The 14,054-nt window shown below is 38.6% G+C and overlaps 1 protein-coding gene across 1 annotated transcript in view; it reads right to left on the bottom strand.

The window, feature by feature from the left end:
* Window positions 1-5,117: 5,117 nt before the first annotated feature.
* The window catches only part of MDFIC2 (MyoD family inhibitor domain containing 2), a 39,504-nt gene continuing 30,567 nt past the window's right edge, over window positions 5,118-14,054 (bottom strand). The window contains exons 3-4 of the mRNA XM_026052601.1: window positions 11,462-11,683; window positions 5,118-5,821 (exon numbers count right to left, since the gene is read on the bottom strand). Of these exons, the coding sequence (XP_025908386.1) occupies window positions 5,562-5,821; window positions 11,462-11,683 (482 nt within the window). The 3' untranslated portion in view covers window positions 5,118-5,561. The remainder of the gene's footprint in view (window positions 5,822-11,461; window positions 11,684-14,054) is intronic.

Below are 14,054 nucleotides of genomic sequence, written 5' to 3'. Positions count from 1 at the left end.
GGGCAATGATGGCTCAGCAATGAAAAGTCCTATGAGGTTGTCCCACTGCTGGCTACATCCTGAGTGAGTGACTCCTGGCATTTTCTGATTTATGGATTTTTATGATGTTTATCTAGATATTCATGAATAGATACTTTATATTTATGTATATTGTGTGTGTGTATATATATAATATGATACCAAACTCAGTGCAGTGGTTGGCACTTCAGAGGGCTGTGCTGCCATTGAGAGGAACTGGGACAGGTTGGAGAGTTGGCAGAGAGGAACCTCATGTGGTTCAACAGGGACAAGTGCAGGGTCCTGCACTTGGAGAGGAATAACACCAGGCACCAGGACAGATTAGGGGTTGACCTGCTGGGGAGCAGCTCTGCAGAGAGGGGTTTGGGAGTCCTGGTTGACAAGTTAACCGTGAGTCAGCAGTGCCCTCGTGGCCAAGAAGGCCAATGGGCTCCTGGCTCCATCAGGAGTGTTGCCAGCAGGTCGAACGAGGAGATCCTGTCCCCTCTGCTCAGCTCTAGTGAGGCCGCACCTGGAGTATTGGGTGCAGCTCTGGGCTCCCCAGTACAAAAGGGACATGGAGCTTCTAGAGAGGGACCAGTGCAGAGTGAAAAAGATGATGGACTGGAGCATCTCTCATGAGGAAAGACTGAGCAAGCTTGCCCTGTTTAGTCTGGAGAAGAGAAGGTTGAGAGGGGATCTGATCAATATGTGTAAGTACGTGAGGGGACAATATGGGGAGGATGAGGTCAAACTCTTCTTGGAGGTAGCTGGTAATAGGACAAGGGGTAATGGGTGCAGGTGGAAACACAGGAAGCTCCATCTGCATGTGAGGAAGAATTTCTTGGYAGGGCCCCAGAACAGGCTTCCCGGAGAGGTTGTGGAGCCTCCTTTTCTGGAGGTCTTCAAAATTTGCCTGGATGCCACCCTGTGCCATGTGCTCTACGTGTCCCTGCTGGAGCAGGAGGGTTGGGCCAGATAATCTTTAGAGGTCCCTTCCAACTTCACCCATTCTATGATATGTACTGACAACAGGTCAGTTTTCCTTGTCTCCCTTCTGGAGACACCTAGAAGGAAGGCAGACTACATACTGACAACAACTCCTGTCGTGTTCTTATTTATATATTTATGCAACCTCCATCATGACTTTAAAAGGCAAAAAATAAATAAATAACTAAATAAAAGGCATGGTGAGTGCCCTTGAGAGTGATTCTTTTAGATCTGCTATCAGAAATACCGACTGATACCTCAGGAGAGAGAAGCCCATTACAGAGGAAGCAGATGCAATTTGGTATTGCTCTTTCTTTGTGCCTCAGTTCTGACCATGGAAAAAGCTAACTCTTGGGATAAAAAGTGCTCTGTTTACACTCAGACCTTGGCATTCTTCCTAAGGGTACCAATTATAACGGTGTTTTTTTGTGATATGGGCACACATCCATTATATTTTGGCTTGCACCCACCAACTCATTTTGTGCAGGCCAGGGAGCGCACATCAGATGGCAACAATTCTTACTCGTGTGCAATGTTAAGAAAATCTAGGTCATTATATGGAATTCATTATTCTGCTGGTAATTGTTATGTTTGTGCAATTATATGAAATATGCTAAGARAAAGTGCAGTTGCTCAATTCTTCATTCCCCCTTTCTTTTCTTTTAAACTACAATAATGATAGATTATTAATCATGATTAATACTCAGTTACTATGATTTATAGTACAGTGGTGCCTGGAGATCCCAGTCTATATGGTAACCTTATTTACTTATATAATAGGAAACTTACCTTGCATTTAAGAAGACACTTAAAATTCAGTTTGTTATAAATTAAAGCTAAATCCATGTAGAAAACAGACATGAACTAGCCATCTCATGTAATTAAAAAGAATTTAATAGATACATTTTTAGTCCAACACTATTGCAAGTTTATAGTAACTCTATGTGCATAACAATAGAAGAATTTGGTTGCAAACATCTTAATTGCTCCCATATTTTGCTTTCTTCCTGAGAAACAATGTCTTCAAGAGCTGTACTGTAGCTTTCAGCCAGAATCCGTAGAGTTAAGGCAGAGTTATGTTTAGTATTGAAACCTGGGAGATGTTGGTCTTTCTGGTTATGGTTGCTTCATAGCATCTGCACCATAAAAATGCTCTAGGAAGCAGAGGAATGTCAAAGGAGATAATATACTCTCTGTGTTCAGAGAACTGCATGGGCTAATTTAGAGCACTTTTAGTCCCCTATCCAAARGGACTCAATATGTGTGGAGAGTAAGACAACAGAATGACTCAGTGGAGGAGGTTGCGGTCAGATAGAGAACTTGATTTCCTTGAAGATGACTTTTTTAAACATTAACAGTCARCTGAAACTTGAGGAGTTTCCCGTTAGGTCCTGTGTGCTGGGTGCTGTGCAATACTTGGTAAATGACGATTCCTGTTCCAAAGAGTTTACATCTTAACCTGTACTGTGACCTGTGAACATTCTGGAAGGAGACGGAAAGACATTTACTTCCTAAGAATAAGTCTACTGAGTCATTCTGCAGTGGAGATCCTTCCAGAGTATCCCGTAGTCTCTTCCGGAGAAGGGGGCGATATGGCTCTTCATTATTATCTCCATCTTTTTCTTCCCCCAGCCAATCTGTCAGTGCATTTATGGTGCTGAGGAGAGGCGTCGTGTCGGAACGATGTTCCAGTTTGCAAAATGGTAACGTCTATTTGTTGTTCTGGGGAGCTGGTTTTGCACGTTGCAGAGCTGACATCTCTAGGAGCACAGCTGAGTCCAACATGTTCAGAACAGCAATCCACCCAAACACCTCCTACTCGCACACTTGGGCCTTTCTCTCCAGTAAATAGAAAAATGGAGAGAGAGACTTGAGTTCTTCCTAATAATTCTCTTTAAATGGAATGTCTACCCAAATATCATATCTGATACCCTGGCAATTCTCTGGCATATGAGTTCAATTTACTGTGGGAATAGAGTAGATTTTTTTCATGCTTAAGGGAGAAGGGGAAAAACAACAACAAAAAGGGCATCTTTCTCTGGTGTTTGGTGTTACTATCTTAAAAAGTTCCTGTATGTCATGAAAGTGTTACCTTACAATTAGTTTCACTGAGGGTGGGGGAAGATATCCTCAGCTGTTAGTTCTACTATGTAATATGAAAGTCATGAAAGATGACAGAATATCAACATATTTGTATGGTTTCATTGCTTGGACAGAAGTCTTCCAAAAATCTATTTCCTAAAAGAGGAAGCTGAGGTATGTGTCACTGTGTGCATTAGACAAGGAGATTTTGAGGTGTTATTTAACATATTATTCACTACAACATCAGCTCTATTTTTCAGCACAGGATGTCCTAGCAATTCAATCATGTCTTGCTACTGTCCGGGTATGATCATGGCCAAGTCAGAGCTGTGGCAAGACATGGCCTGGCTTGCAGAGCAAAATCTTCTTTTTTGCACACCTCATTTGCAGCCCTACGTGGTCTCTACCTTCTGGGTAGAGTCTCTCTGAGACTCCTTTCARCCATTACATTCATGAAATCCTTCCTTTGGGATGATAGCATCAGAAGYAAGGATGGGCAAGGTGTATCTCTAATTCTCTCAAATTGTGTGGAGAACACTCCTTCCCCTTCTTAAACAGTCTTGGTCTGTGTTGATATGTACTTGGTTGTCACTTTGCAAGGACAACCTATGATGGAAAGTGGAATGATCCAGGCTCCATGGCCAACTCTTAACATGCAGCACTTAGGCTTAGGTTTGCCCATGCCCTAGGACCAAATTTAGGTCTAGCTGTTTGCAGGAGCATGGAAATCTGAGCATTGAAACTGTGTTGCCCAGCCCAGGGTGTRCAAAACCCATGCCTTCCAGATGACTGCGTGGACTGTGGTTAGTGCTCTCTACATTTGGGTCCAGACATGCCCAGCAAGTTGACACAGACTGGAAGGTGGAGAACTAATAGCTAAAATGCTGATGTTGCAATTAATACAGTGCAACAAACCTATTCTAATCCCCACCAATGCCCTGGGAGAGGTGTGGAAAGCAGGTACTGCTGAGCTGCCCTCTCTGTTTTTAACTTCTTTTTTTCTCAAGGACATCTCCTTTATTCTTTAGAGTATTTTATTTATTAGAGCTGAAATGTTTCATTTGCTAAGAGGTCATTGAGCTTGTAAGTTATCTGTAAAAGACTATTAACATTTCCCTCTACTTTTTTTTTAAAACATGAATTTTCAAAGCAAGGGGTAAAGGGAAATTCACTTTTTTAAAAAAATTTTCACTCACTAAATATTTGTCAGGACTGCAGACTTGAAATTCTAATTATTAAACAGGTGGCTTCAATGMTTTCCACAAAGCTGGGTATCCTGGCACCTTGTCCAGGCTTCTTGCCTGGGATTCCCCAGGCCCTTCTGCTCCGAGAACAGTGGGTGGAAAAGCTTAGTGCCTACGCAAAGTCTATACTGTCTTTGGGAACAGTCTATACRTTTCTAACACGAGCAAACAATTCTGTATTTTCCTCTGTGCTTAATAGGTGCATTCTACACCTTAAGGCAGCTCAATTTACATGCTTTCGTTGTCGTGTGTAATGTGCAATATGTATTTCCTTTTTATTAATCAGACTTGCCATCATAAAAGAGATAGAGATTGTTTGAAAGCACGACCAGAATAAATACTGTCATTTTGTAGTCTTTTGTGCGCAAGTGGAGATGCCTGTTTCCACCAGAATAGATGGCAATATTCTGCTGCTTGTAGAAGTCTTGCAAATGATAATCAGGTGAAGGAGTTGCTGGCTGTCCATGGGGTAATTCTCCTCTGGAAGTGTGCAGTCAATTTCCATTTAGGCTAATTACACTTAAGGAGCCCTTTCCTATAACTAATGAACAATAGGCATAACCTGTTATTACATAACCATAGGCACGCACATTAATACACTGTTGAATTGCACTACCCTGTTAAAATGCTTCCTCTACAAAATTCACTGGAGATTTTTTAGAGACATTTGCTGTAATTACMACTAGCATGGTTTCTAATTCATTTAATTTTCTTTTCTACCTAAACTGAGCATATAAGTGTGTTTTMAGAGATTGAATAAATAAATTTTTAATTATAAAATGATGTTATATCATACATTATTAATAATAACCAACAATGTGTAATACATGTTTATGTATGAATCCATTAGGAAGAYRAACTAATATATATCAGTCCTAAAACATGGTCCTAATTTATCCTGTGTTTGTGAATGAGGGAAATCCATGTTTAAAGCAATTAGGGATTTATAAAAGCATCAGATTGACAGTGGGTATGCATCAAGCACACTTGATAGTTAGAATTCTCTTATTGTCTATGGYAAAGGAGGAGATCCTTGTTTGCTTTGTATTGGTTCCAGCAGTTTGTGAAATTCCACAATTGGAATGGTACAGATATACAGACTCCAAGGCAGGAACAGCATGATGAAGATAGTCTTGATTGGCAAACATGATATTATTTTTTGATCTTAAAAAAAAAAAGCCATTTCTCTTTTGTACCATCTTAGCTTCCATTTAGGTAGTTTTGGGGAATTCTGTCAAGTATTTTCTATTAGCGATAGCAGATTTCGGAAATCTCCAAAGCAAGTTCCAGGCACTCACTAGTCTCATGACAGGACTCAAAAAGGCTGCAGTCAATGTCACAGTCACAGTTGCAGTCATTGTTGGGTTGGTCCTCATCGGAGGTCTGGTAGTATCTATTGGATGGACAACAGGTATCTATCAGCCAATGTTCACAGGTATCAGGCAGCATTATAAGAAAGTCCCAAAATTGGCAGAACAAGCAGGCCAGGATAAGTGTTGCACATTCATCTAAGAAAAAGGAAAAGCAGGAAGATGTAAGAAAAAAGGTGTGCTTGTCTATCCAGGTTTARGTTAGTGTGACCACATGGAAGTGAGATGCAAAATGCAAAAAGATCCCTGTAACACACAAGGAAGGCTAGAAATAGTGCYCAGAAGTAATATAAAAAAACCTGAATGAAATATTTCCTATGTTTCTCCTAGAAAAACAACTGCCATGAATAGAGTTYGAATAAAAGTACTCTGAAAGTGAAGATTAGAGGAATAAGTGCATTCAAACTGCTTGGGCTGCAAGCTTCAATGCAGAAGAGGATTTCACTCAGCAAAGATATTCCGGTGGAGGTTTTGTGGATTTGAATTATGTGATGTCACATGTTCTACCTGCCCCACAGACACTACATGGGAATTGATTATCATTATTATCAGTCATTTTTTGAACAATTCTTCTCTGTCAGTCATTTATGCCTTGATTTGATCCTTGCAGGAAGTTTATGTGCAAAGACTCAGTGATATTGTGGAGAGTGGATCAGACTCTTGGATATGATAAATCTGGTTCTTGGCTTTATATGTGGTCATTCTGGATGCATAGAATCTTTTATAATTCGTTCATAAATTAGATGTGACATCTGCATAAAGACTAAGATGACTTTAAAAGCAAGAGTAGATTCATGCATATGGGGGGGAAAAAGAGCACAGATTTGTCATCTGCTTATGGTTTGATTTTTATAAGTAGTCTAACAGTAAAAATGTTTAATGACTGCTCGATTGCTTAACTAAAGAGGAAATAAAAGCAGTGGTGAACAGCACTTACACAGAGCAGTGTGGTGATCAATATTCAATCCAGAGTCCTACTACTTCCTTGCTGAAATGGGTTTCTTGGCTTTTTTAGTCCGATTTGTTAATTTGCAAAAGGGAAAAACACGTGAAAATTAGTATCAACTAGGAAATATGTCTTAAAAAATGTGTATATATGTTTAAGAGATTCTCTTTWTTCCCAGTCCTGAGTAGGGTACAAACAACAGCTTCCATCTCTGTGTCCACCTGTCTCAACATTCCCACAGGAACCACTCAGTATTTTTGAGCAGATATTCTTGACCTCTAAGCACTGTAATGTGACTAATCTAGAATGATGTAATGCTTTGCATCATTTGGATTTTTATTTTTGTGGTCTGATATTTACTTCTTTCTTTCACTTTCTAGATCATTTTGATCCATCTCAACCATGTTTAGCACTTTAGAAAGACGGAAGCAGTTTGGTTCAGCAGAGCAATTTTTTGTTGTTTTTTTCTTTGTGGCTTTCCATTGATTTGGTTTCTTATCTGGCTACTCTTCCACCACCTCCATCCTCTGAGGCGTTTCTTAAATTCTAAGTAGTGACACTGTCTCTTGTAAGTCCCCACCCCAGCTCTAGGACTGTCTGGTGGTTTGGCATTGCACCACTATGAAAGGATGCTCATACTTTGGAACAGGTTGTATCAAAGAAGTATGGATTCTGTGTCACTGCAGGCTTTAAGGACTGATGGACAAAAATTTGTTTACRTTGAATTTATACTCTGAGATTAGAGGACGTATGAGTCCATGTGATGTTTTTAGCATGCAGCATCCAAAAATCAGTTATACTGTACTCAGTTCTTCTAGGTTTCACATGCTAACAGAACAAGCAAAAATGGGACTGAACTGAAAATTGGTTTTGATTGCAAAAGAGCCACAACTTCAGAGCAGARGAGAGATGCATCACTCTTGCCTTAAAGAGGCTGTCGTAGTCAAATTGCAAAAACCAGGAGTTACCCAGCTGTTTTCTGAGGGATCAAATCACATAGGTAATCATGAGGTACAAATGTACAGTGCTGCAAGGAATTATGCTTGCAGACTTAAACAYTTACATGCACGTGTGAGTGCACGTGCATGCTCTGCACTTTACATGGATATTAAAGCTGATCAGGTTTACTGCCAATATCTTTGGTTCAGAAGTTTCATCTGTAAAGTGGATTTCATGGAACTGAACCTTTGTTTTAGGTGTAGATGTGTGTCTATAAGGCTAATAATAATAATAATACCTAATGAATGACAAAAACTGGCAGGATGTTGCTGGAGAGTGATTTTTATATCTTTTAAAAACATAATCCCACCCTTCTGCTTGCTAGAACTTTCCTGTCCTCTCCTCTTTATTTGCTTGTTGACCTTAGGAGAGATTTATGCCAGTAGCTTTCCTGTACTGTAATGTGCAATCCTAAAGGAATTGTATTTGAATTTGAATTGTATTTGTCTCCTTCCAAAGTCAATTGATTACCCAGGCTTCAGATTTCAGCATTTGGGGAGGATGCACTTGAATGCAGCAGTGCTTAGAGTAGGTGTGAGATTCTGCCTGTGTGAATCCATTTGGAGTGCAAAGACCCAAACCTTTTTTCTTTTTTTTCCCTCCTTGTTTTTGGAAAGGAAAAATGCCTTCAACAATATGAATATCTTTTCATTGGTTCTTTCAGGAAAGCATATGGTTCTAACCACATTTCTTGCCCTAGGATGACTAACTGTGAAATAACTCATTCAACTACTTTGGTTCTGTTGTGGCATTTTATATCTCACATAACATAAAGTTCACTGCCAGGAAGTTTTCAGAATTATGCCTTTTTTTTCTTTTTAAGAAAGCTTTCTTAATGAAAAACAAAATTAAAAAATCATTTCTGCTTCTTTGTTTAAAAAAAGTCAGTTACAGCAGGTAGGAAGAATAAGTAGCACGTGATTGAATTTCTTTCTGAGTAGCATATCATCATCAATGTTATCAATTTAAATTCTTATTTAAATATGTCAAGATCTATTTAAGTTCAGACAAGCACAACTAACTTATAAGTCATTTATGTAGAATAAGAATGACTAGATTTTGGTGATAGTTAGTAAATTCATGCTTATATTTTTTTCTAAGTAAATGAACTGAAATAATTATAAAATTGAAACATTTTATAAGGTGACACTGCTGCATTTAATTTTATGAAATTTACAGTGTAGAAAATGTAATCATTTTATCCAGCAGTCCATGGTGTAATTAAGACTATTCTTTTTAGGTATATTATATTTATGAAATTTCCTTTCTACACCTGGATATGGGAGATCAAATTATATATCAATTAAGGATTTTTTTTTGCTTTAAAGGTCTGTTTTCTAATAACTTTTTCCCCCGAACATGTTAACCATAATGGTGCTTATGTAATCTTAAGAGAATAGATATGATTCTTATGGTTTCATCCAGAAAAGGGGGCACAGAAAAAGCACAAGATTTTAATAATAAAGTAATGTTTCAGCACAGAGTCTGTGATGTGCAGTAAAGATGCTTTTAAATTCCCATCAGAGCACACACCATGAACTGTGATAATGGATGTAACGCATTTTGCAAAATCTGCATGTGTGAGGCTTTTTTGTCCTGTTTTAAGTGGGGTAATGTATATAAATAATAGATATTAGCAATTAAACATCCATTCCTATGCATTCATTTATATATTTGAAAATAAATTAGCCACAAACTGCATAAAGGAAGATGCAATCTCCTGTTTTCTTTTCTGTTTTCCCTGCTGTTTGTGAAAAGTCATTATTGCATTTATCTCAGTGAGAACAATGACCTCAGCTCTCATTCTCTACATTAGTAGATTAATTACCACAAAAGAAGAACTTCTAACAATTTTGCCAGCCTGTCTGGACTCTAAATTTTCCTGCTCTTTGCTGGTGGCTGTCAGCTCACCCTCCCTTCTAGCATATATGTCTCTTCATGAGCCTGGTCAGGGTCAACTTTGGTGAGACTTTTGAGCTTGGATCTGCTGCTCTTTGAATCCTGAATCCAAAATAAGCTGCAATTTCCTCTGCTAGTGTTGTTCTCAAAAGTTGTCCATGCACCAGTAAGCAGAATTTGTCCTTGTGTGTGTGAAATAAGCAGTGACTTGTCGGAGTGGAGTGAGCAGAGTATGCAGTGACAACTACAAATCTGGCTTCCTTTAGTTTCTTTGGCTGATGTCCAGTGCTTAACATTATTAATTGAGCACAGATTGTTTTTTTGTTAATTTCCTTCACTTTTAGCTTTTTAAGGAGTATGAAATCTGTTATTTGCATCACATGGTAAACACCTGTGTGCCAGTAATGGTTGAGGGGCCCAATCCAATAGTCAGTAAATTCAGAAAATAGTGTAGGTCTGGACAAGAGGACGAATCTCTTTAATGCAATAGGTACTTCCTTTCCCTGATTGAAATTAAATGCATTCTAGTGGAGGTATCAGAGACATTCCTTTTATTACAGGATCAGTGATACAGTAGAGATCATAATGGCTCCTTTGGAGTGCTATGGGAGTGCTATGGTTTATTATGTTATCTGCATTTAGAAGTTTTTGATTCAGGGATTGCCAACATGATTAATATGATATGCCCTACACTGCATTGAATATAATATAATCTAATCCTTTATTGTAGAAGGCACACAAAAGAAACTCAAAGAAATCTTCACAGAATAAAAGCACCCTTTTTTCCACGTGTAGGAGAATGCCCAGGAATAGCTCCTGACATGCTGGTCATCAGCATAGTTCCATTTAATGTAAATAGTATAATACCCTCTATTTATCAAGAGTCATGGTGCGTGGTTAGCAACAAGAGTGCACAATCAGGTCTCTTCCTTAACTATTSGTTATACTACTGGTTGTGAAACTCTTACAAGAAGTAATGTAGGTGCTTGGCACTAACTTACAAACTTTTATGAAATAGAGGGGAGTAACTTTCTCACTGAAAAGGTAAGATGTCTSTGATTCATAGTTGCAGAGCAAGTTTTGTACTGGTATCTGATACTGTTCATTTGCAAAAATGTACTTGCACTATTAGGCTTCTGCTGCATTTTTTTTGTTTTTTTAACTGCCCTTCATAATGCTTTGTTTTCAAATATGCATTTCCAAAACTTGCAGTATATTGAACTAACTAAAAGTCCCATCTCTACCCTGTGCCCCTTAGGCTGAGGGAAGTTCTAGCACTTATAAAAGTTGCAAGACCGCATTTGCTTTGGGAGCAGCAACATATATCCAAGTTTAAGGACACAGTCCACCTTTTATGCTTAACAATAAGCAAGTGTTTAAGTACCTTACTGAATATGCAATTTGCTGCAGAAGCAGAATATAAAGAAACCTCCTCATCATGACCCACATGAGTTTAGCAGYAAGGGCTCCACAGGGAAGATTTGGTGGTGGGTCAGCAGGATGGCAATGTAGCATGCAATGGTCTACTGCTTCATATAACCAATGTCCAGACCACTAAACACAGCATCTGTTCAGCAACCACAACAGCTTCTGTAATAGTAACAATAAAAAAAAAAAAATACCCTTCTCTCCAATAGCAGGGGCTATGTGTATGTTTTCTGATACCAACAGATCATCTCAGTAAAAATGTCTGCAAAATTACAAAGGCTCTAAGCTCTTCTATGATTTTAATTTCACTGACAGTTTAAAATCATCATCTTCAGATTCTCATCTGCCACAAACATCTACAGGGCAACCTAGTAATGCTTTTGGCTATGTTCTTGGACTTGCTGTTTGGTGTGTAAGTATTTATTATAAGCTTGGTGCACATAGTGCTCTTGAAATGGTCATTAGTTAGAAATCAGCTTAAATGCAGTCTGTTTTATAAAACATACCATCACTGTCTCTCTGATGTACTGATGCATCATCTTCAATGTAGGTGAATTTTCTGCATTTCCCCAGGGAAGAAATGGATGATGTGCTAGAGCCTGACAATTTCTTCTCTTTTTCGATATCCTTTGATGAAGCATCTGTAATGCTGAATTCTGAGACAGAACTCATAGCAATGCCTTTCATAGGCTTTTCATCCGTATGCTTTTCATTTGTAAGCTGGTTATCTGGCAGGATTAAAAAAAATAAAAAATCAGCGGTATGTTTGTGAGACAAAGATCCAACAGAATCACACATGCAAAATTTCTAAGCCTTACAGCTATTTGATTCCAAGACCTAACCTTACTTGCCTAATGATTTCAGTGGGACTCTTTATAGGTAAAGTTTAGTCACAGAATAAGACTTTGTAAACTCACAGTCTTAAGACTTTCTCTTGAAGCCAGTGGACTTAGCAGTTGAGTAATAATTCATTTCGATGTGTTTGATAACACTAGAGAGAGAAAAGAATCATTGCCTCTGAAATCTGTTTAGGGTGTGATGAGACCCTAAGTTTGATTGGTGAAATGAAAGAAGGCAAAATGATTATCTTGCTGCTTTTCAACACCTGCTCTGTTTTCCTAAATTTACAGCCAACAGTGTGCATCTAGGTGGCACCTAGATGCAGATGTGCCAGCTCACCATAGCTCATAACTTTGTTGCAAAGAAAGACAGGTGGTCTCTGTTTAACATCCAGGTTCATTATTTTGTAACTTCACCCATACTTGTGGTGTTGGTCTGGAAGTCAGTTAGAAGATGGGTTATTACTGTCAATGCTGTCAGAGATGCAGATCAAAAACCAGAGGGAGAGTTTAGTTTTCAAGACCTGAGTAGGCAAAATGTTAAGAAGAATTCTGAGCTCAATTTATTCTTGAAGAGCTTTCCAGGCAGAGATAAACATGCATTGATAAATAGTCTCACTCGCTCTCCAAAGCGATCAAGAGGCCAAGAAACTTCTCTCTACTGCTGGGAAGATAAAACCTCATCAGTTCTTACCTATAGCTAAATAACTCCAACACCTTACATCAAGCACAGCCTCACCCTTTATCTTACCTAAATCTTGTGATATGCTTGTTCTTAAGCTATATACAGAAAATCAATCATTACAAACACCTCAATTTTGTAAACATTACTTTTTGAGAGGAGCAGTAAGTGCACAAAAGCAGATAGTCTGTTTTCTCCTGCAAGGAATAAGAAGAAACATCTGTGTATCCCTTGCTTTGCACATACCTTTGGTACTTTCTGTATTCTAAAAAAGGGCCAAGAGGAGGAGTGATTATTTTTCTTAGCCTTAAATCATTGCTTTAAGAATTTTTGGTTTGGTTTTGAACTTAAAACAATGAGAAGGTCCTCTAGGAAGGAAGCGTGGGTTGTCCCTGTCCCGGAGAGTTTAGGGGTTAGCCTTAGGCAGGAAGCAAATGGTRGGGTAGGTAGAAGTGGAAGGAAGAAAACAAGTACTGCTGGCACAGAGATCAGTCCTGTAAACCTAAAATCATCATATTTTGCAGGCATTATGATGAAGGAATTATACAGTGAGTAGGGGGGAGCTTAAGATGGTCTTGGGTGACTGCTGTGGGTTGAGGCAGCACTACACAAAGCACAGTGGTGCTTCCTTGTACTTTGCACAACTGATTACAGAAACAAGCATCCTGGGCAAGGCAGGTCTGAGATTTTGCTCATTTATGAATTTTATATTACCGTTTGTTGATATTTTTTTCCTCTCAAAGCAGGTAAATATAGGTTTCTTGCCTCTCTGACTCCTTGGCCATCCTCTTGAGTCCAAAATATGGAAATTGACACACTTTGGCTGTACTTACAGGCACCATAAATGCAGTTTTGCAGTGTTTATAGATCAATGATATATCACAATTTCCCCTGCCCTTTCATTCAATAATACACCATCTCCAGGAAAGGCTTACTAATTGAAGTAGCAGAGTCCTGGAGGAAGCCATGGCCTCCTCATGCATTGGTTTTATTGGATAATCATTGATTTGCAGGTCCAGAAGACATAAACCCCACCCATTATTTGGGTGCCAGTCTTGCAAAAGGATCTTGTTCATTGAGTTATAGTTTATAGCAATATATACCATATATACTGCTATATAGTATACTATATCCTATAGTATATAGTTCACGGCATTTAGTTTAAATTGCAATATACCTCTTGAGTTCCTCCTTTTTGAAACAATACAGTGGCCCACAGAATCCATTTAAGCATTTAACAAAATAGAGTGAAAAAAATCAGAYGCAAGTAATCAGTAAATGCCAGACTAACATTTACTGTATCCACTGACTTCTACTATTCATGCTGAAAGTCAAATTTTATTCTTGAAGTACTGTTGAAGAGAAATCAAAACCAGAAATAGAAAGGCACAGACATAACCTGAATTTTTCAATACAGCACCATCAAACAAAAGGGTAACAAAAGCTGTCACTCAGGGACTCTTCTGTTTGTTAAAGCGTACTACATCTTTGAAAATACAGTGCATTTTAGTGTCAGACTCTTAGTTTGAAAAGCTCCCTTTAAGTAATGTTATACTTGTCTTGCACAGCTAGATCAAG

The sequence above is a fragment of the Nothoprocta perdicaria genome, unplaced genomic scaffold, assembly GCF_003342845.1.
Source record: "Nothoprocta perdicaria isolate Ctin4 unplaced genomic scaffold, notPer1 scaffold_9, whole genome shotgun sequence".
Taxonomy (NCBI): Eukaryota; Metazoa; Chordata; class Aves; order Tinamiformes; family Tinamidae; genus Nothoprocta; species Nothoprocta perdicaria.
This window is presented reverse-complemented; position numbering and strand designations above follow the sequence as displayed.